The sequence below is a fragment of the Schistocerca cancellata genome, chromosome 5 (assembly GCF_023864275.1).
Source record: "Schistocerca cancellata isolate TAMUIC-IGC-003103 chromosome 5, iqSchCanc2.1, whole genome shotgun sequence".
NCBI classification, from domain to species: Eukaryota; Metazoa; Arthropoda; class Insecta; order Orthoptera; family Acrididae; genus Schistocerca; species Schistocerca cancellata.
In genome coordinates, this window is record NC_064630.1 from 503500716 (window position 1) to 503525370 (window position 24655).

At 38.0% G+C, this 24655-nt stretch overlaps 1 protein-coding gene across 2 annotated transcripts in view; it reads right to left on the reverse strand.

Annotated features, from left to right (window-relative positions):
- LOC126188985 (F-actin-monooxygenase Mical) overlaps window positions 1-24655 on the reverse strand; it is a 550752-nt gene that overhangs the window by 122667 nt on the left and 403430 nt on the right. For both annotated transcript variants that reach the window (XM_049930777.1, XM_049930776.1), the window contains exons 23-24: window positions 23174-23307; window positions 3542-6994 (exon numbers count right to left, since the gene is read on the reverse strand). In XM_049930777.1, the coding sequence (XP_049786734.1) occupies window positions 3542-6994; window positions 23174-23307 (3587 nt within the window). The remainder of the gene's footprint in view (window positions 1-3541; window positions 6995-23173; window positions 23308-24655) is intronic.

The window sequence follows — 24655 nt, forward strand, 5'->3', positions numbered from 1 at the left end:
GAAAGCAGGGCAAGTCGATCAAGTATACAAAGAATTCTGAAGGCTGAAAAATGGAAAGTGTACGTTCCAAGATCACTACACACTATGAACGAGGACAACCCGGATCAAAGGATGAAGTGGTTTGAAGGCATGTTTCATGAGGATGAACAATTTGTAGAGATGGTTATCTGGTCTGATGAGGTGCGATTAAAACTGAACGGTACTGTAAATCGTCACAACTGCATTTACTGGACTCCTGAAAATCCTCACATTCATGTGGACAAACATGTTAATCTACGAGGTGTTAAAGTGTGGTGGGGTCTCTCATTGCACAGTTTGATTGGTCCATTCATCTTTGGAAGTACCGTAACTGGTAGGGTGTATTTCATATGCCGCAAACACCGATTTGTCTAATATCATTTGATTCATGTGAGTTTCAGAATGAGAGTGAGATGTTTAAGGTAATATTTTTCTTCTTAAGATCTAAGAAAGTTAATAAAACAAGAATAGAAAAACTGACAACTGATTTTTTTAAAAGACTGAATCATTACAGTAACTTTCAATTAATGAAAAAGTGGAATAATAAAAACTATAAATTCAGCAATGTAGGAAAATATAGATTGTTACTTACCATAAAAAAGACACGTTAAGTTGCAGACAGGCACAATTAAATATGCATTTCCATAAAGATTTCAGCCACAGCCTTCACCAGCAAAGAAGAACACACACCATTCACACACACAAGCAAACATACCTCATGCACACATGACTGCCAATTCTAGCATCTCGGGTTGGAATGCCTGGAACGGCACTCCAGCCCAAGATGCTTATTTATTTATTTATTTATTTATTCCATGTGATCTGATGGTACACAGTGTGTTGCAGATGTCGGAAAATATCAGTTAACATTGTTAACATATATTAACATAGGCCTATAGTATCTTAGTGTATTATATTGGTCAATGTTTTAAATTTAAAACAAATAGCAAGATTACTGTTCTAAGTATTCATTTACAGAGTAAAAACAGTGACACGACAAATATGACTTCACGGCTTTGCTAAATTTTATGTTGTCTTCGATGGACTTAATACTAGTGGAAAGATTGTTGAACAGTTGGAGGCCCATGTGGAAAGCTCCCTTTTTACACAGTTGAGTGTTTGTACGTGAAACATGCAGATTTGCATTTTTCCTGATGTTGTGTTCATGTATTTCATTATTTTTTACGACTCTGGTATCAGTTGGCACTATGTGGTTTCTGAAAAATTTTAGAGTCTCGAGAATGTATAGGCAAGACAGTATAAGGATTTCCAACTTTCTGAAGATGGGTTTGCATGAGTCTCTGGGTTTGCTCCCAGTAATAATCCTCATTGCTCTCTTCTGGATTCTGAATGTGCTCAGAGCAGTTGGAGAATTTCCCCAGAATATCACACCATATTTTAGGTGGGCTTGTATGTAAGCGTAGTACACACTGTTGGCAGTCATGTATCATGAGGTGTGCTTGCTTGTGTGTAGGAATGGTGTGTGTTTCTCTTTACTGATGAAGGCTGTAGCTGAAAGCTTTCTGTAAATGTCATTTAACTGTGCCTGTCTGCTACTTAACGTGTCCTGTTTACAGTAAGTAACTATAAATTAAACATGTTTGTGGCAGCAGTTTCTCAAAACTCAGTGCAATTTAGAAGTTGTGATAGTTTTTATTACTATTCATGCCTTTTCCCTTTTACTATGTACTGGGAGCACCAACATCTACACCACTACTACTACTCCTCTGTGTCAGTTTAAGCATTGGTGCCTATTTACTACCTACAATGATTTCTGTTTTAATTCTTGTGTTGAAGATGTAATATGTACTGTATTATTTAAAGTAAGTGTGTTTTTGATATTCAATTCAGCCACAAAATTCAGTCACATTAGGATGACATTATGGTATTTCCCATAACCTCTACTGGCTGAAGAAGCTGCCACAGTAGGATATTAAGCTTATATTCAAAAAAACCTTTTCACATTCTGGCCTGGTCATCCTGATTTATCTTTCTTGCATTTCTCCTGAATCAGTTCAGATGATGGCCCATTAGCTGGCCACAGATTAGAGGGTTTTAGCTACAGGCCATGGATATTTCCAACAGACTCTGGTACACCAGTAGTTCCCCCACCTGTGCGTTAGTGAGGACACAGCCTTCAGCCCATTAGCTGCACTTCTTGGAAATGGCGACAGTCTCCTCAGCTGAGTACATTCAGGGAGTTCGTGAGTTTTCCTGTGGTTTCCACATGGCAGTAAGTTCTTGTTGCTCACAGTATGGTGAAGGAGCACAACAATCACCACATCAAAAGATTTATACAACTGCACTGCAAAAGACCTTATTTGTGGAAAATGACCTACGGACATTACATGAACACAAATGTAACAAAAAGGGCATGTGAAGAATTGGTTGGAACATTTCTGAATGATATTCCAATTGTGGGCCAAAACGAAATAAAAACTAAGTTAAAAAGTTTGTGACCAAGTTTCAGAAAAGAGCTCAGAAAAGTGGAAGCCTCTGAAAGAAATGAATTACTGGGGGTGGGGGCAGATGAATTATATAAATCAACACTATGGCGACCACCAATAAAAAGTTCCTTGTACTATATTCATTATTGCATTCTGCATAACTGTCTTACGCCCATTGTTTTACAGGTACTATGAGTTACTGCATTCTACAAAGAATCAAAAATGCCCTCTTCCTAGTGCATCAAACCTTCAGAATTCCCAGAGGAGTACTAGCAATTCACAATGCAGTTTTGAAAGAAGCAGCTGGAATGTTGCCTTTCAGCAATCTATTTTTCCACCCATTTGTCTGATTTCTCTTTTGAGAACTATATGAGTACATAGCTTACAAACTGTCGATGGCTGCCACAATTTTCTTCCTACTTTTATCATTCATACTTATTTTCTCTTGAAAATATAAATAAATTTCAAAATTTTAAAATGTACTACAATATAATGCCTATAAATGTCACACTGTACAATACACTTTCAGCATGACACAGTTGTAACTCCTGAAATCTGTCGTTTATGAGCTCTGGACTGTCAAACATGCACTGCATTCTTGATCCATGGAGAAAACATAAAATCTGCTGATTTACCCCACACATGAAGGAACACAGCCTCCAGGCAGATCAGACAGACTAGATCTGATGGGTGGTGCCGGCACATAAGCACAAAAAATGATGAACTTGGGACTGGCAGCCAAATCCATCAAAAATATCCTTGCAATTGGCTCACAGTTCTATGCTGTTGCAGAAATCCGTCCATGTGTGGCCAGTTATTATTATTCCTTCCCTTATACACGGCTTACTGAACTATTGCTCTATTACTGTGAAAACATTAGTATTCAACAAAAAAGGCTAAAGATGAAAATTCACTGAGTTTTACAGCTAATATACTGCTCAGCCACCAGACCGTGAGTGTGATATGAAATGAGATAAAAGAGTTTTAAGGTAGTAGCTTCATAGTGAAAAAGAAGAACAAAAATCAAACAACGCTCTTAAGAAATTAGGTGCAAATTTGAATGAGAAATTACTTACCACTACTGATGTTGGGGATATCAACAGCTTTGAAGAAACAGGTGATCCACATATTCCTGTTGGACTATTATTGCTTACAGGTGACTTTAATGGTGTCAACGATGACTGGTTTACATCTGAGTCTTTGGTACTCATTACTGATGTATCAGCAACAGAAGTAATGTTTGGAGTTCCATTTCTGTTCTCCTTGTGAAGTTCTCCATGGTTGTTTGATGTGAATTCTGTTCTCCTATTATTTCCTTCCTTTGACAGCTCTCCAGTAACTTTACGTTCATGTTTTGTCCTAGGTGGTGCAACAGGTGGCTTTAAAGTGATATCTGGTGTTTTGAATAACACTTTTGTGATGTCTGGTAATGAAAATGCTTCAGGGTTTGTTAGAGGAGTGTGTGGAAGAGAAGAAGAATATTTTTCTGGAGACCTGCAAAATTTTGAAGGGCGATGACTAGATTTAAATGATGAGTGATAGGACAGTGGACGACTTCCTTTCGATGTCTTCTTAAATGATGTTAGTGGCGTAAAAAACTGTTCAGTTTCTTCAGTAACGAGGACAGAGTCATCAGATAATGGCATTTTTAAGTCCTGGCCACTTTCCATGGGACTATTAAATCTTTCATCGGTTTCTCCAAGAGATGGAGGAATCACAGTAGGCATTTCTAATTTCTTGACACCTGATGGTATCAGAGATTCATCCTTTTCAGGAGAATTTGGAGGAAACAAAGTAGGATCTGATGTGCGCCTAGGAGCAAGAGATGATGGGCTATAAATGCCACTGAAACATTTCCTTGACTTTCGATCTTGACTAGAGCGTTTTTGAGGTAAATGTTTGTCTAGAACCATTTTGTGAACAATGTCTTTCTGGACTGACCTCTCCCTTGATATTTCTTTCAGTTTTCTTGAAGTATTGGGTGATTTTGTATGATGTAGACCAGAATAATCTTCACTATTAGTGGCAGGTGCTAACGTCAGTTGCTCTACTTCGGAGTCAACACCTTGTAATACTAGTGAGTCTTTATCTTTTTGTCTAGATTTTATGATATTTATCGAATCTCTTATATTGCTGAAGGTAGGAACATGTTCCTCACAATTTCTAGCATAATTATTGCAAGTCTTTTGAGAAAAATCATCAGTATGTGAATCTCCACCATTCTTTGGAGGTTCAGGATCACTTTTTGGCGTGTAAAACAGATCATCTTCACAAGTAGAATCATTATTTGTACACTTGTTGGGCAGTTTCTCTTTCACTGTGTCTGTATCACTTGTCATTTCTTCTGTGGAAGTCCTTTCTCGTTGAAGTGAATTGTCATCCTCCTCTTTTGACATGTGTGCAGATTCCTTGCTGGAAGTTTGTTTAGGACTACTATCATTCTCATCAGAATTATCATCACATTCACTAACAATTAATGTAGGTAGAACAGGGACAGGCATGGTTTGTTCTATTAAAGCTGGAATTTCTAAAACAGGTGTAACAACATCATCAGAATCAACAAACTGTACATATCCACTGTTTTTTATTAATGTTTTGTTAGTTGCTGCTAAAACATCATCTGAATCACTTTCATTTTCTTCTCCTGTATCCATGAACTCAATATTCTCTATATCAGACAATAAGCAAGGCACAGTTTTTACTTCATGATGATGATACAGAGGGATTTCAGTCTGACAATGTATCTTATCTTTATTACTGTCATCATCAAGATCTTCTGTTTTAGCAATACGTTTTTGGTATCCTGCAGAAAAATTTTTCTCTGGCGTATTTTTACTACTTTTTGGCTTCTTATGGTGTCTAACGGTAACAAAATGTGGATTAATATTAAACTCTACATCATCTAGATCTTCTGAAACTACAGCATCACCATCATGTGCCCAATCTGATAATTCTGTCTCTGTTAATGCTGCAAATGTAGCTTCATGTTCATGTGACTCAGAAAAGTCACTTCTCGAAGGAGGTGTTGATGGGCTACTATGATCGCTATTAACGGAATTATGCCTAACTTTAGCCAAATCACTGTTAGATTTATCAATAACAACACTTTTCTCTGACACTTTTTCAACACTAATGGCATCACTTTTTGGGAATTCTTCAGTATACTGCTTGGTAAATAGTGCTTCTGCAACAGATTCCTGTTTTGTGCAGTTTGATACATCAGCATCTTCAGTCATGAGGACACCACTAGAATCGTGTATTTCAACTCTCGGAGTAATTCTGTCGGGTAACTGTCCAGAAGAATGGGAATCACTTTTCTGTTTTGTATCATTGTCAACTGAACTGCTGCCTGAAGACAACGAATCGGTTTCTATATCATCATCATCATCATCATCATCATCATCATCATCATCATTCTCACCATTTTCCTCATTATCATTGCCAGTCTTTGGAGTCAAGTTCCATTGCATGTCAGGTACAACTATAGATGTTTCATGAGCTGGGCTTCTCGGTCGGTAGTCTGTTTCGTCTTCTACTTTAGCCTGTGTCGAATTATCCATCCCATTACTAGCAGTTTTGGTATTTTCTGTTATTACCAACAGTTTTCGATCTCCTTCATCGGTATGAGCGTTAGAGTCTTCTTTACTCATTTCAGAGCCACTGGCATGATCTGCTTGTGCAGAAGACTTTTCAGCCCCAAAAGAAGGAACTTTGGCTTCTTTCTTTCCACAAACATGCTCAAAGGAGCCCTCCACATCTGGTAGCTCTTTCTCTTTGCGTAAAGCAGGTTTTTGTATTTGTGGAAGCTGTAGTGATGGTGCAATAATTGTTGGCGATGGAGGAGAGAAATGAGTACTACTGCTAGAAGAAACTCTTGATGTTCCTTGAAGATAGGCTTGCATAGAAGGACTGGGTTCTGGAGCTGGATGCAGAAGTTTCTGATGTTCTGATATAGTATCAACAAAATTCTTTAATTTTGAATCTATTGTTGATGCTGAACCAGATTTCCTCACTGTGCCACCAATATCTGATGTGCCCAGCAAGTACCTTTTCTTCAGTTCCAGAGAAACTTTGGAGGCAATGCCCTCAGTTGAATGTGTCCTGTTAAGTAGATAGTTTCCTTGTCTAGGATTAATAAGTGGAGTAAGCTGCGAAGATGTGGGTAATTTAGCATTATTATTGAGAAGATTCTTGCTAGTGACCAAATTTGAAGCAGTGAAAGAATTGGCTGTTTCTGGTTGAACTGATGAAAACTTAAGTCTAATCCCATGCTGATTCTGCACTGATGGCAACAGTGGCTTTACAGTTCCATTTATTGGATGAATATGTCCAGCTCGAGTATGAACTTTGATTGGTTCCTCAGTGTTATATCTCTTTCTTTTTGTGACATTCCTGTCATCTACTATTATAGATGGTATATTGTGAGGAAATGATGTTCCATCATGCTCAAACTCAGAATCAGTTTCTATTTCTGTTGCTGAATTTTCAATTTCTTCATCACTGGACTCTGTTGTATCGTCAGACTGAACCTGAAAAACAACAAATAATACATGGATAAATACATGACTAAAGCAATACTGTAATGTATAACACATAAGCATATAAGATAGACCAGTCTTCCAAGGGATTCAAGGCACACATTCACTTGTGTTAAATGTGAGGCATATAAGAAGAGTAAAATTAAAATTAGTTTACATTGGAGTTACTGCAGTGAATCCTTGACATACTGAAATCCTCAAAAAATTCCAGTGACACTTTTATTCAATCTGTAGGGAATGCACTTATGCTGATATTAAAACACTTAAATTTTAAACTCTTTATTTTCTATTGTCCCTTCTATTTACTGCAACAGATGTGATGTAGACAACATGACCTGTCCCACAGGAAAGTTGAAGTTAAAATTGAAAATGAAAATTTTATGGATCTGTGTGTTCATAATATATAACATTTTTCTTTCTGTTTTGATCACCGGTACCCCTATGAACCTTTACTTATGTCTGCTTTAATTGCTCCAAGTATCAAACTATGATCTTACAGAGAAAGTGAGTCATTGCTTGCCAGTGTGTGTATTGCATATGGGATTGTCCTTCATCGGAGCCAGTGTACATAATGATATCATATGAATTATAAAAAATTGCATACATGTGAAAAATACAGCAGAAGGAAATCCTCTGAAGTGAAGAAAAGGAAGAATAGACAGTAAAGATGGTAAAAAAATCTTTTAGTGCCATGTAATGCATAATAAGCAATAGTTATGTTGAACTTGGAAAGTGCAATTTGTTCATGAAGCTCTCTTTATAAGCAAGTATAAATTTAGGTATTTCTAAAATTTATCAGTGCAGTTTGCTAACTGAGTAATATTGGTTTATATTTATGCAATGACACATGGATCTAATAATATGGAAGTAAGTTCCTTTGAATATGAAGATTTATGACCAAATCTTGACAAAACTGATTGGCGCTATTGCATTGAGTACTTAAAACGAGAAAAGCAGGGAAAAGTATGGCCCTTAACATGAAACATGTTTCTGCCAACCGTATGTAAAATAAAAGGAAAATAATTTTTATCACCATTCTCATCTGAATTGCAGCTATTAGACTAGGATGTATAAACACGACATATTAGTGGAGAACAGGCTGACTAATAACCTAGTGGTAAAAATATGTGACATTAACACAAACAAGCTCAGAAGAGGACTGATCAAATGATACGTAGGCAAGTTTTGCGGCTAAGTCCCACCATATGATATAAGCTTCAGCATATAATAAATATTATCAAAGGAACTTGAGATGAGCTCAACATTCAGTCAAGACAACATAAAATAAAATGTTATGGACACCAAATAAGAACACCAGATCATATAACTGTAGTCCTTGAGAATGACATTTATTGGAAGAACAACTGCTTCCAGCAGTACACAATGAATTCCGTGTTTATGTAGCCAACAGCCCAGTCTTTCAAGGTACTTTGATGGCACAGGCAGTGAAGAGTGTGAAAATGATGAACTACAGATACAGCCAATCAAAAGTCATCAAAAGTACAGAGTCTGATAACAGTATCAGCCATTCAGTCACTGGTACTTTCCAAACATCTCAACAAAAATGTGGAGGAAAGAAGATACTTCTGTTTGATGGGTGATTATTTTTTATCTTATTTGATCTTTATTTAATCACACTATAAAATGTTTATTCCTAATGTCACATGTTCACAACCTATAGTTCTGAAAGCAAAGAATGAAGCCTTGTCTTTTTATGATTATCTAATTATGATACTCAACTTTTTGAAGTTTTGTGACCAATAAAAAATAATAATGCTAATAGCCCTCAAAGTATTTTTTCTACTAACAAGAAGAAATATACATTTGAAGTTTCATTTCTTTAATTAGTAAACCTGATAATAATAATAATAATAATAATAATAATAATAATAATAATAATAACAACCCAAACCCTGTCAGTGAAGAATAATTAATAATTCAAACTAACATTAACTGTAATAATAATATTCCTTAACAACATGAAGTTCTTCACATATTCCCTCTTGTAAAGTATTTCTGTACTAATTGACATTGCGGTGAAAATTTTAGCAACAATTTTTGTCTATAGCTGTTATTCAATGCATCAAGCACCATGAGTGACAGGTGTCAAATAATTGAATGATTCTTCTTATTTTTTTTTTCTTTTTTTTTTGAGAATTTCAGTAACTTGTCATCAAAACAATGTAATATAGCAAACATGCAAAAATGGCTTTTAAGAGTAAGTTAATACCCCACCTGAGACGGAACACAAAATGATGTGAGGCAGTAGTACATGTGTTAGTTACTTACTATGACAGAAAATGGTATAAAGTAGAAAACTGAAAATGTGAACATGTACATAATAACATTGTTAGACTACTAAAATGTTTCATGTGAAATAAATCAAATTACAACATCAAACCATTTGTTAATCTAAGCAGAGTTGTTATACATTGTCCCACATTAGTATATGGGCGTGTTGGCTGCCAAGTGGTACAAGTCACAAAAATTAAAAAAATTGACTGACACCACTTAATCATTACTAAACAGGCAGATCTTTGTATCTGAGAAGTGACATGGGTTCTAGCTCAGTAGTTTCCTCACAGAGATCCCAGAATGTTATTACCATGAAAGAAACTATTGCTAAGTGCTTTGACAATCAAGTGGTGTAAGTCCAAGCTCTCACGGCAGCCAGGTCTGTCACCACTGAATGAAAACCTCGATTGGATTGGATTGATGGAGTTACAGGGACCAAACCAAGAGGTCGTAAGTCTATTCACCTGGCAAAAGTCAACAGAGAGGAAGAACTTAGAAGACAAATTCTGATTAACCTGACTGCATCCGAGGAACAATAAAATCAAGAGACAGAGCAAGAAGAAGGGAGAGTGGGCCCCCTGGATATGTTATGCGATGGGATACATGTCCTCAGCATCTGACTGGTGTATCCTAATCCTTCATTAGCACAAGAAAACTAACAATGTGGACAAGTTGATAAAATCTCAGGAAAGAGAACAACAATGTTCAGACAGCAAACCAATGACAGATGTAAAAGAATACTAAGAATTAAAAAGGTGGGACGGGTAAGGGCCCGGCCGGACATCACAAAGTGAGGATAGCTATGGACCCTCTGCGTCGGAGCAGGGAGAAGGGCACCCCTCCAATCCCTGCTGTGGCTGATGAGACCAATGAGCCATACTTCACAGGGAGGAGCAGAAACCACCTTCACGGATAAAACATAAAACCAGATCAATCACTTTGGCAACCATCTGCTAGTTCCAGACGCAGTATGTCAGCAAGTTTTAAGGTTTTGCCATTAGGTGGCTAAATTGAGGCAGTCCAGCAGGACATAAGCCACTGTCAGAAGGGCACCACACCAACACTAGAGTGGATCCTCACATTGTAAGATGTAGCCATGAGTCAGCCAACTGTGGGCAATGTGATTTTCGCCTATGTGAATGTGGCAGAGAATTGTAAATTCCCTGCGAGAAGCATGAAGAGAAGATTATCACCTGGCCATGGTCCCCTTTAGTGCTCGCAGTTTGTTCAGAGAAAACAGGGCACACCAATCTGTGTTCCAAGCCTCCAACAACTGAAAATCCTGCTCCAGGGCAGCTACCACCAAAGTCAGCATCCTGGTAGCCAACTTGATCAACCAATCAGCATGTTCATTCCCTGGAATCCCACCACGATCTGAGGTCTAGAGAGAGACCGACGATTGAGCTTGATGGAGGTAAGAAAGGAGATCCTGGACAGTGACAACCAGTGGGTGCTGAGGGTAGCACTTGTCAACAGCCTAGAGATTAGTTTGGGAATCACTGCCAATTAAGAATGCCTCAACAGTGCAAGAATGAACATGGCTGAGGGCCCAAGCGATGGCCACCATTTCTGTGGTGAATATACAACACTTTGCATTTATGTAAGCAAAACCAGTTTGTAGTTGATCTTAGAGCCATCAGTGTGTATACCTCTTCTGAACCAGGAAAAGCATCAAGTACAGTCAAGAACAGATGGCGAATAACCATGGGGTCAACAGTCTTTCAGTACAATGGATAGTCAGAGGCAGATCCAAGGACTGGCTATGCACCGTGAGGGCATACACAGTTGCTCCCTGACAAGGGATGACAGTGGGGGAAGTTGACGTTTCGAACTGTGATTCTGACTCCAGTTTTCGGCCACTGTTGTGGTAGGTGGACCTCCCTACCGGGAAAAAAGACACAGTTGTTTGGATGCTGCAGCAAACGTGTATGGTATAGCTGACTAGTAGTAGTTGGTGCCTGATCTGTAGTGGAGAGATCCCAGCCCCTACAAGTAGGCATTTCACAGGGCTGGTCCAAAAGGCATCTGTTGCAAGTTGCAACCCATAATAATGTATCAGTACGAGCATTCACAATGATAAAGGTGATGCCAAGCCACATGCCAGACTCCCATAATTAAGACGGGGCAGGATCAAAGCTTGGTTAAGTTGCAAAAGTGTAGCGTAGTCTGTGTCCCAGCCGGTGTAACCGAGACCTCTAGAAAAAGGGGGACACTCAGTACAGAGCTCTGTGGGCCACCATTCTCTTGTGTATGGGGGATACTGTGGGAAGTACCAACTTCAAAACAGGTTGTGCAGAGCATGGAGGCAGGGGGGGGGGGAGGGGGGGGGAGGGGGGGTTCCAGGTTCCACTGCCGCATGGGTCACCAGGAACTCTTCCTCAAGTACAGAGTCAGAACATATGGATCCGGGGCATATGGGGAACATCAGCAACTCCTCCGTCTTGGAGGTCTTCCTTTTTCCCTCCTCTCCTTGGATGGTTTCATTGTCCTTGAGAGCTTTTCTACCTTAGTTTCAGAGACAGAGGTGGGATGCAAAGTCCTATGACCAGCAACATGTGGCTTCTTCTGCCAGTGGGTAGTATCTGTTTGCAGATCAGCAGAATTCTGGGAATGGAGCATCCTGAGGGTTCCTAGTAAGGGGCACCAGAGGGAGTTGTTTCTCCGGCTGGGGACTGGAGATCAGTATCCCTAGTGTGTGGGGAGTCAATGCTCCCAAAGAATGTGTGGGGAAAACAGTAGCAGGAGGGTCCCAAACCATTAGGGATGCAAGTACAGTCAAGCAACCCCAGGGAACCAACAAAGAATACAAAAAGGGCAAGGGTACTGTCACTACAGAGGTTGACATCATTGTAGCTGTGGCAAACACGATTATTATATGTATAGGATGCAGATGATCAAATTTCTTTTTGACCTCTTGATACGTGAGTCCCTCAAGAAGCTTGTATTCTTGGATTTTCTCTTCTCTTTGGAAGATGGTGTAGTCTGGTTTACATAGATGGGTGGAGGAGCACAAGGAGCATTCATATGTAACTGACATCCATAATCCCCAAAGACAGGGCTGGTGTTACAGTGTGAAGACGTGTGCCTGAGTCTCATGCATTTGAAGCACCACATAGGAGGAGCAACTGCGGCTTCACATTACATCAATACACCATCGTGTTTCCTTATCAGGTAACGAGTTGCCTTCAAAGACCAAAATGAAGTCCCCAGTATCAACCCTGTTGTCCTTTGGTAGCAGTCACTGCAGACTCCCCAAACTTGTCCTCAAGGTGTTCAGTGAAGAATAATGGCTTAGTGACCATAAAGGAATCCCCATCAGTCATAGAGTAGTCTAAGTATTGTGGGGAGTGTTTCGCTCCTTGACTCTTAGCCCTGTATTTCTCTCATAGCATAGCCATGGAAGGAAACAAAGCAGAGTCAGATCTTGCCACATTGTAGTAATTCTTTCCTTCAGAAGAGACTGCTGGGGCCATGTGGCAATCAGTGGAAGAAAGTTTGAGCTGTTTCATTTTTGAGTCATCTGCCTTGTTGCCACACACACTCTCCATGGGTGCCACTCAGCCACAGAAAGCTACCTGGCTGGGTAGCTGTTGCCCAGAGCCCCATGGCCAAGCCATGGGGTATATGCAGGGAATTTCCAGCCTAGGGGGCAATAGTGTGATTTGTGCTTGGTAAGGGGCTAACACCGTGCAAGTACTTGACAATCCCCCCTCACAACAGGATGGTTACTGTGTTGAGTTTTGGCTGTAATACTCTTTTCGAGAAGATAGAAAAGCAAAAAATGTGGAATGTACACTGCACTATCCACACCTCTATAAAATTTGGAAAGGGACTGGTAAGACAAACCTAACAAGAGGGTACACGCAATGATGGAGAAAATCTATTTAAACTTCAAGAACAGAGCGGGTGGGGGAGGGAGAACAAGTATCAAAAATCATAAACCAAATCCAAGCATTGTCATCACAAAGACCATCCAATGGAAAGGCAGATGAGAAAAACAACAATAAAAGGATGGACTTGCACCACAGAAAGGGAAGTAGTGTTGCAATAGCCAGGGTCCCATGTTGGCCAAGCACATACTCCAAAAAGAGATGCCAGCCCCTGGGGGGGGGGGGATAAAATTGATTAGCTGTGTGCTCCATGTTCTGTTGATTATGTAACATTCCTATTATTAGTTCTGTGAAGTTACAGACTAAACTTACAAGGTCTTTGTATTAAAGACTGTAAAAAAGATGGATGTAACTCCTGCAATTCCACAGCCTAAAAGGGTTAGAAAATATGATGGACATCAACATGACATCTCAAAAGTCTTGCAAAACATTGCCAAATTATACAGTGATCATTCAGCTAGACTCACACTACCTAAAACGTTTCTTAATATAAACTGAATGTGCCCCAATGGATGTGGTCAATCAAAACGTTTCAACAATAGATTTATACAGTGTGATTTACATTTACAAGTTATTGCCTTGCCATAACTTAGCCATGACTAGTATAATTGTGAAATTACAGTGGATGTAAACTTAAAATTTGCTCTCCTGAAAGAAGTTGACTTTGGTCATACTCTATTTGGCAGCTGATCATACCATACAATTCTGTTAGAAACACAGGTGTCATACAGGAAGTCCTCTCTGTTATTTAGCATGTGATTCTGCGACATTTAGAAGTTAACACTGATGTAAACAGTATTAAGTAATCTTTCAAGCTAGCATGCTCTTGTATAAGTTACATACACACCAAACATGGCACCCAAACTGAAGATACAATAATTTAGTCTACTACCACCATTACTAACATGAAACAGGCAACAGAAGACAGGGTTTCTATTTTAGTGTATGCATCTGTATCTAATGTTTAGCCAAAGCACAAGGGATATTGGTAAAGTAAAGACAGCATGTCCAATAAATGTCTGCAAATAACTTTATTGTAGAAAAGATAGCTCCTACAATAATTTTATGAGACTATACAATACATACTCCCCTATTTTTTTGGCCAAGTGTCAACATTTGTCTATCATCTTCATGGTAAAAAAAAGACTGCTTGTCATCTATCACTGGGTGTATGGTTTGGATCTTTACACTAGGCCTTCCTGTCAGGACCGAACAGCTACTCAATAATTTTATCATCATAACTTATACAACAACATATGTTTCTGAGTGGGGTCTGCCCTATACAAAATTTCTGGCCAGTAGGAAAACGAATCTCCTAATGTAATTTTCATGTAACTTTTCATCTCAAGGATTGAATAGCTTTCCCTTCACTAACTGCCCTGCATCTATTCTGCGAAAAAGAGCTTTTGTCACTGATATACTCTATGTACTACACTGAACGCAAGTAAAACCACAATTAGTAATTAGTATGGTTTGCGGTATAAATGGTCGTAGTTCTGTGTTCACTTGCCTGTGTTTAAGTGCCATGTGTTAATACTGTATACATGTGTCAATTTGAAACACTTGGATTTCTGAAAGTAGAATGAAGCACTGTCTCAATTATTCAAGAACATCTTGTGTGAAGTACAAGACAAATTATAGGAGCTGTAGTGAAATATATCTCTCAGTAAAGTTTGTTTGTAATGTAAAGTACACTACCGGTAAACTGGTATCTGTTTTTGATCTGATCAAAGGCTAACAAATAGCAAAACAATATAACTATGGAGCCTACTTTATCTTCATTTTGGGAGTTGAAAGGAAATATGTGGAGGCAAATCAAGGGTAAGATATTTGAATTTGCAGAGTATCTTCAGAAGAATCATTTCCAGTTTGCCTTTTGGCTTCCGCCGTTTTATTATCCTAACTTAAGTCTTTGAAAAAATCTTGACTGCAAACACAAAATTTGGGTTTCATTGAAGAAGAAAGATCATCACTTTGTTGTGAGTTGTGGGAGATAACATAATAGGGAAAGTGGATTTCTTATATTGCTGAGAAGGTTTAAAATATCTCAGTGAAGGTAATATTCAGGTAGAATAAAGAGCACAAAATGAACTAAGTGTTTCTAGAGTAAGTAGCAAACCTAAGTCAACAGGACACGTAAAATATAGACCAATTTTATTATCACACCCATGAAGACGTATCTTACAATAATGTTCCAATCTCAATCAAAGACTTCAGTCTATTGTACATTTTGCAGTAGAAGAGCAGAATGTGAGAAGGCAGGGAAAACTGTATGGATTTAGACAGTGCATATGAGCTTGGTGATGACATAATTAAAACAACCTCTGACATTAAGGTATCCACTGTGTCAAATTATTTCAACATTTCAGGCTACTACACCTTAGCAGTGATGTGAATTTAATTATATAGGGCTGTGAATACAAAACAAATTGTAAAATATCGTAGTCAATACACTGATGATTGCCATACCATATTAAAAAAGGCATGGCCAACATCCATGGGAAAAGAAAATAAACTGACATCACTTCCATAAAATATCAGAGTGTATACATATGGAGCATTTTAAAATAGAATGGCAAGATAAACTTAATTGCAGGTATGGCACATGCCATACAGATTCATTGGGAGAAATCCCAGAAAATGTAGTCCATCAACAAATGATGTAGCTTACAAAACCCTTATCTGACCAATACTTGAACACTGATACTCAGTACGTGATCCGTACATGTACCAGATATGATTAATAGTGGAAATAGAGAAGATCCAATGAAGAGCAGTGTATTTTAATACAGGTTCATTTGGTAAGTGTGAAAGTACCACAGAGATGCTCAGTCAATTTCAGTGGCAGAGCATGAAAGAGAAGGGATCTGTACCACTGCGTGGTTTATTATTAAAAGTTCCAAGAGCATATGTTCCTAGTATGGCCAACCATTACATTGCTTCCTCCTTCTGCAAAAAGAGCCTGAAGGAAAAATATGAGAGACCCAAGCTCACACACAGGCTTGCCAGTAATCATTCCTTCTGTGGATTTGGAGCAGGAAAAGATGGTTTGACAGTGGTATACAAATTACCCTCCACCACACACCGTAAGATGTCTTGCAAAGTATAGCTATAGATGTAAAAACCTTTTGGCTGATAAAGCATCACATGTGGTAGGATTCTCACTGTGAATGCTACTATTGTTTCTTACGTAAAAATTTGGCTGACAGTTATTCCCACAAAAGTAATAACTTTATTCAAAGATTACCTCTACAATAGATTACATTCAACTGCATTCAGTTGATCAGAATAAACTGACTCTGGGAATATTGATTAAGTGGAAATAATCTAATTTTTTGGGTGAACTGATTCTCAGAAGATCGATTTTGAAATTGGCACAGAGCGAAACTTCTACAGAATGTTTGCATAATCACTGATTCCTTATTGGCATTTACACCAAAATAAACTCTCCTCTCTGAAAGAAAGGTGTTTATAAAATTCCATCAAGTGAGCATAGTAGTTTGTGTAACAATGTTGGAATTTACAAAGACATAAATTAGACATTCTGATTCTAGGATAAAATTCTCACTCAGCAGCAGAGTGTGCACTGATGTGAAACTTCTTGGCACATTAAAACTGTGTGCCAGATCGAGACTTGAATTCAGGAGCTTTGCCTTTCACGGGCAAGTGCTCTGTCGACCGAGCTACCCGAGCACTACTCAGGACCTATCCTCACAGCTCTACTTCTGCCAGTGGAAACTTGTTGTTCCAAAAGACAAACTCCTATTGTCTCCAAATCCCACAGAAATGAAACTTCTGAGACTGCTGCAATATCTGGTAAGAGAGGTCCTACTGAAAAAGATTTGCCACTTTTGCTTTAAAGTGAGCAACTTTGTAGCTTGCTTGAACAGCCTTCTCCACATTGGTATTCTTTATTGTCATTCATGTGCGAAGTAGAACCGTAATACATTGCATGAACTGTTGCAGAATATTTCTAAAGCTCATATCTCCCATATATTGCCTCAATGCCTGGAAACGCGCTCTCTACACACTTCAACTTGTATCTATTGCTAGTGCATTGCACAAAGGCATGTGTAATGACATTGCATATTGTACTTTGTGGCAGAATTGAGTACTTAGTGGTGTATAAGTATCACTGGATGTCCATCCTTCATGCTTGACAGAACTATCTTATCCCAAGACAGAAGCATGAAACTTCCTCAATTAGCCATATCTATTGCAGTCATTGGCAGTGTATAATGGTGAAAGTGTTTGCTGTGCTGGTCCACTTTCTCATGGCAGAGGGTAATAAGTATGTGACCTAATCACATTGGCCCTGAGCCAGTGCAGTGAGGGCTCCCATTTTGTGGGATACTGTAAGAACAGTCAGATCTACAACCAATGTCTTCACCACATCCACAATGGATAAAATGAGATTGTAAGAAAGTCCAAAGTATGTTGCAAAGTGTTAATTGCTCTTGACAATATGCGATCAGAATCACCTGATTTTTTACTGTTCAGGGAGTGTTTTGGTTTTCTTGCTACTATTATGGAGGAAATCCAGTCTGCTGATTACTGTGGAAATCAATTTTGTAAGAAATCACATCAGCAAAAATTATGCTTTAGTTTCCCAACAGACAATCAGAACAGCTTACTGAAAAGTGCTTATATCAGTGTGTTGGTAATAATAATACACTGTTTTTTATGGCATTGCTTGATATCTGTACCTTCTTGTTCTGTTTTGAAGTTCCCGCACTATTTCAAATCCATATTAATTTAAAATTTATGTTATTTTCACTGAGCATTGTAAACTTTTTCTGATTGCACCCTAAAGTTTGACAAATATTCCAGTCTCTCCTGTAGACATTTTTGGTCCCTAGTTATCGATGCTACCTTCTTTTTGTGCTACATTTGGGTCTCCCATTTCTTAATGAAAAACAAGTTCCAAAGGAATTATTATTGATACCATCCACATCATGAACATCAGGTCATTAATGATTTCAATTAATTCTATGGTTACATTGAGGTTGGGGTGCTTTGGGGGAGGAGACCAAACTGGGAGGTCATCAGTCTCATCGTATTAGGGAAGGATGGGTAAGGAAGTCAGCCTTGCCCTTTACCAGGGAACCATCCCGGCATTTGCCTGAAGAGATTTAGGGAAATCACGGAAAACGTAAATCATGATGGCCGGACGCGAGGGTGACGTGGAAAATAATCACTTTCATTTTTGTTTGTCTATGGCACATTTATGCTTTTCCTAGTAATAAATGTTGTTAAATTGTTTGCCTAAAATCCTAATGGAACTGCAGTGATTTCCTTCATTAAGTGCCTGTCAGCTGACAAGATTCTCTGCTCCTCTCATTTTGCGAAGTTTATTGTTTGTTCCAAACTGACACATGAAAATAAGATATTCTGTATCATATCCATTGGTTACCACAATAATTCAACTGTACCATCTTGTTGAGGATTAGACATACAAGTTTTCTGTAGATAGAAGCTACTATGCTTTATGTTTAATAGAGTGAAATATTCAATTAAAATCAGAATATCTATACCGCAAACTACTCAATTTTGAAACAAAGAACACTAAGCAATACTGTTACACATGCTTTCACACAGTATACTAACAACAGATATAAGGTGACATACACGAAGAGCCAGCTGCCAGGCTTCAAGGCAATATATTGGGAGATGTGTATCTTAGAAATAATCTGCAACAGTTCACGCAAACTACATCTACATGGCTACTCTGAAAATCACACTTAAGTGCCTGGCAGAGGGTTCATTAAACCATTTTCATACTAATTCTACACTATTCCACTCTCGAACAGCATGTGGAAAGAAAGAACATGTGTAGGGACGTATTATGTTTCAACTTTACAGGTGAATACAAGATTCCAAGAACTGAACATTTATAACATGGAAACTAAAAGCTCAGCAATCATTTTCTATTTCACCTGATGGTGCAGAATCAACAACACAGTTAGAACTGTCAGAGTACCATAATTATCTGCCAATAATTATAACCAATAATATGCTGCGAGACTGAAATTACAACACACTAAACATGTGATGATGATAATGTTCATTTAAGCAAGCAACACAAAAATTCAGCACAGTCACATGCATGTAATAATGTACATATTTCTGTGAGCAACATTTCTCGGAAATTAAGAGATGTAAAAGCCAAACCAATACCACTTCAAGTCGCAACGAGAAGAGCTGAGTCTGTTGGAAAATTTGACTATTCATCACAAGCAACTATATTCTGTACAGTAGGGAGTGTTCCATAGCTCACTTGGGAGCTTGTGAACTGGAATAGCCTCCTACCGAGACACTTCAAGAGTTGTCTTTCAAAAACTAACACAAGTCACACTCTTATCAATTTATCTGAAAAACCATAAGAAGCTTGAGTGCATTAGGACTTATCTTCAAATGACTGTGAATGAGTTTCTTCAAACTTACTTATTAAATTAGTGTTACCCTGATCAGAAAACAAAAATGTTAATACTGTATTTAATTTCATTATAAATAAGCTACCAAGCAACTAATGAATTTTAATTGCACTAGCGTGTTTTCTGGGTAAATTTTATTGCCTAAGAATATCATCTTAACATTTTCTGTATTTGATCATTTTGAAATGGACAAGGAAAAAAAGGTGGGCACAATTGGTATATGACATTGTGAACAGGAAAAGAGATACGCACGATGCTGTAATGAACAGAAATTTTACATTACTACCACAGCATAATTACAGTTCACACTCTATATACATTGCATCTCTGAATAGGTAAGGTATGTAGTCACAGGTAACAGAATGTTGCCAAGAAGTGTTTTTGTGCACACTATAGTAACTGTGACTCATACCTGATACAGATCTCTTCAACTGCAATGAATTGCAAAGCATGGTATGCTACTTATGAGAACCCTCTCTCCCATCCCCAACAATCCACACAGGAAGTTGCTGAACTGCAATGGTAACCTAATATATTTCAGAAGGTTATCAACCAATACAAATATTGTAGGACTTTTAAGACCATCTTAAGAACAGAAAATACTGTTCATTCTTTGATTTTTATGTCAGTCCATTATACCCAATCATTTTATTATTATTATTTTTTTAATGTTCCAGTGCCTTCTGCATGAAACCATCAATGCTATTGCAAGACAGTGGCATCTAATGGTTCAGTGAGGTACATCTATGAATGTAGTGTATTGTGGCAATCACTTACAGCATTCAAACCAACAGCCAGCTTTTTTTAAAAAATACTGATCATACTGAAGAGATCATTGACAGTGGCAGTAAATACAGCTAAAGTTATTGTAATGTAAATGTGAGTTTGTCCTACTACTTGTCTGACATAAATTTATTAAACTTTAGGCTAATTTTGCTTGTTATTTAGGACTATACTTTGTTTTAGGCATTATGAGTTCATGGAAGTTTCTAGATGTCGGATTGCATCTAAGAAAATGCAAAAATGCTTTTGAATATATCTCATCTCTTGAAATGATGAGCAGTTGAAAACTGTATGTCCAAGAGGTTAGAAAGTTTAACCACCTTTGTAAAACAATTGATTGTTTACTTTTTGCCAATTTCTTCTTATATTCATTGCTTAACATGATGATAAAGGTCCATTTTCTGAAAACTTTAAAATTAATTTTTTTAATATTATTGGGATCAATAGGTTAATGAGTGTGGGACTACATTTCCAGAGGTCAATTCATTGAGCAACACTAACAATCTCTATCACTGAAATGGTAACCAGTGCCTAATTATAAGGGGCGTTCAAAAAGAAACTAGCTGGAGGCATAATTACAGAAACCAGTACCTGTATGTTAGAAGTATTGACCCTGGCTGTTGAGACACTTGTCCCACTGTGACACAAGACAGCGAATGGCTGTCTCATAAAATTCCCAGGGCTGCAATGTTAACCAGTTTCACACGTACAGCTGGACATCGTCGTCCGAGGTGGATTGGTTGCACCTCAGAGCCTTTTTAAAGGGGACCAAAAATGGCGTAATCACAGGGAGAGAGGTCCGTACTGTATGGAGGGTGGCCAAGAACCTCCCATTTGAATTTATGCAGGAGTGCCACGACTGTGTTGGCCATATTAGGCTTTGCACTGCCATGGAGCAGAATGACCCCATGGGTGAGATTGTCTAGTTGTTTTGATTTGATCGCTTGGCAAAGGGAGGTCAAGGTTTGCGAGTAATGCTGTTGTCCCATGCTGCAGGAAGTGAATCAGAAGGGGGCTCTGAGGGGCAAACGATTCACCTCTGACGATGATGTCCAGCTGTACATGCGGAACTGATTAACACTGCGGCCCCAGGAATTTTATGAGACAGCCATTCATCACCTTGTATCACAGTGGGATGAGTGTTTCAGCAACCAGGGTCAATAGTTCTAACATACAGGTACTGGTTTCTGTAATTATACCTCTGGCTCATTTCTTTTTAAACACTCCCTTATATTTATAATGTTCAAGTGCTGTGTGCAAAGTTTTTACAGTCTATTAATTTTCTCAATGCAGAGTACTTGCATAGGGGTAAAAATGAAATGCATTCATTTATGCGTAATAAGTAAGGAGGACAATAAATTTATTTCCATGGTTACATTACCTATAAGTGTTGCAATGTTTGTATTCCCTGTATTTATGATGTTAGCATGCATATGATGAAAGATTTACATCCATTAAGTGAATACAAGGCAAAAAAAAAACAATCTGCAAATGAAGGACAATTTGTTCAAAAAGCATGCACTACTCTGCATCCTGTTTTCAGTGAGATTCCACAAAAATAAAAGTTTTTAGGTATTCACATCCAAACTGAAAGCTTTACTTTTGGCACATTTCTTCTGTCATGCAAATGTATGCCACATGTTTATTTCTGCTACATATAGCTCCATGTAAACAAATCAAATGAGTCAGAGGGAAAACAGTGGACCTGTGATTCGGATAACCTAGTCTTATTCTCTGCTCTGACAATCTTGATCAACATGTTTAACAGTTTTCCATGGTCAATGCAATAGAAGTGCGAAGGTAGTTTTTTGTGCTAGGCAAAGACTCACATTTTATCAATTTTGTGTTAAAACTGCAATGATTCACTGGTGATATATCTTGTATGACTAATTACATCAATTTAACTGTGGTGAAAAGCTCATATGCTCTATACTTCATAATTTTATCAGTGCTGGTGGCATATTTCAACAAATCATCTGGGTCACGTCAGATATGATGGTGTGGCCAATTAACTAGATGGTTCCTGTGTATTCTTCCTTAATGTCTTATTACTTTTCAAATATCCCTCATGATAGGTTAAGTTTTTGATGGTGAGTAAGGACATTAGGGGGGGAAAACTATTATGTATGCTTTTCTGCATTAAAACCTGCTGTTAACATCAATGCATGAGCATCAGATGAAAAAACGTAATGATTCATGTTAGGAGAAAAAAACAGGTACACTTCACAACTGCATACACACATATAAAGAAATACTGAGTACATAATTACCTTATACACATATGATATTGCGATTTTCAAAGCAATATCTACAATCTCTCTCTTCAGTACGATCCTAAATAAAGTGCATTAGTTAACTGAATCTTATTGTCTGTTGACACTAGTGCCACCACCATCAACAATAATCACCACCAACAATCGCCACCACCACCACCACAACAACAACAGCAGCAGCAGCAGCAGTATTAATAACTACATAACCGAAAAGATGGTTACTATCTTCTTTAAAAACAGAAAATAAACATAGGAAAGACTATTTTGGTAATGGGAAAAGTGTTGAAATAAGTGGTATGTGTGTGTTGGATATGTACAAAAATGGACACACATTTACAAGAAAATAAATATTTTTTTCTAGAAAGTTGTTGAGAAATTCACTTTCTATGTGGTATTAAAATTAGTTGTCTGACAGAAATAAATAATTTACTGCAAGTTGCATTTTTTGAGCTTCTTATTTGACTTTGATGAAAGTGACTTTTTTTCAATCTTCACCTCAGTGTTTGACCCTGAGTCTGTATCACTCTGTACTTTTGCACGTTCGGGAACTTTCAAATATATTTCTTGTTTCCGTAATTCCCGTGCTTTGACATCTTCATCACCTTCTGTGGCAGTTTCAGTCTCATCATCTGTAAAACATTGAAGAATAAACTTGTTACAATTGTATAGTGTTAAAAATCCATAAACTACATATTCATGATACACAAGTTTGCATATAAACCAGAAGAAATAAATTCATATTGTGCAATACAAATATAAATATCTTTTTGATTGTCATTCTTAGCTCATTTTACATTTGGTCTGTACGATTTGTATTCATACTCTCACTCATTGGAATATAGGTTAGTGTAACAAGTAGGAAGAGACTGACTGACAATTTTAACATAATCTTCAAATTCATTGAGTGTAAACATGTTGTTGTTGTTGTTGTTGTGGTCTTCAGTCCTGAGACTGGTTTGATGCAGCTCTCCATGCTACTCTATCCTGTGCAAGCTGCTTCATCTCCCAGTACCTACTGCAACCTACATCCTTCTGAATCTGCTTAGTGTATTCATCTCTTGGTCTTCCTCTACGATTTTTGCCCTCCACGCTGCCCTCCAATACTAAATTGGTGATCCCTTGATGCTTCAGAACACGTCCTACCAACCGATCCCTTCTTCTGGTCAAGTTGTGCCACAAACTTCTCTTCTCCCCAATCCTACTCAATACTTCCTCATTAGTTATGTGATCTGCCCATCTAATCTTCAGCATTCTTCTGTAGCACCACATTTCAAAAGCTTCTATTCTCTTCTTGCCCAAACTATTTATCGTCCATGTTTCACTTCCATACATGGCTACACTCCATACAAATACTTTCAGGAATGACTTCCTGACACTTAAATCTATACTCGATGTTAACAAATATCTCTTCTTCAGAAACCCTTTCCTTGCCATTGCCAGTCTACATTTTATATCCTCTCTACTTCGACCATCATCAGTTATTTTGCTCCCCAAACAGCAAAACTCCTTTACTACTTTAAGTGTCTCATTTCCTAATCTAATTCCCTCAGCATCACCCGACTTAATTTGACTACATTCCATTATCCTCGTTTTGCTTTTGCTGATATTCATCTTATATCCTCCTTTCAAGACAATGTCCATTCCATTCAACTGCTCTTCCAAGTCCTTTGCTGTCTCTGACAGAATTACGTCATCGGCGAACCTCAAAGTTTTTATTTTGTCTCCATGAATTTTAATACCTACTCCGAATTTTTCTTTTGTTTCCTTTACTGCTTGCTCAATATACAGATTGAATAACATCGGGGAGAGGCTACAACCCTGTCTTACTCCCTTCCCAACCACTGCTTCCCTTTCATGTGTCTCGACTCTTATAACTGCCATCTGGTTTCTGTACAAATTGTAAATAGCCTTTCGCTCCCTGTATTTTACCCGTGCCACCTTCAGAATTTGAAAGAGAGTATTCCAGTCAACATTGTC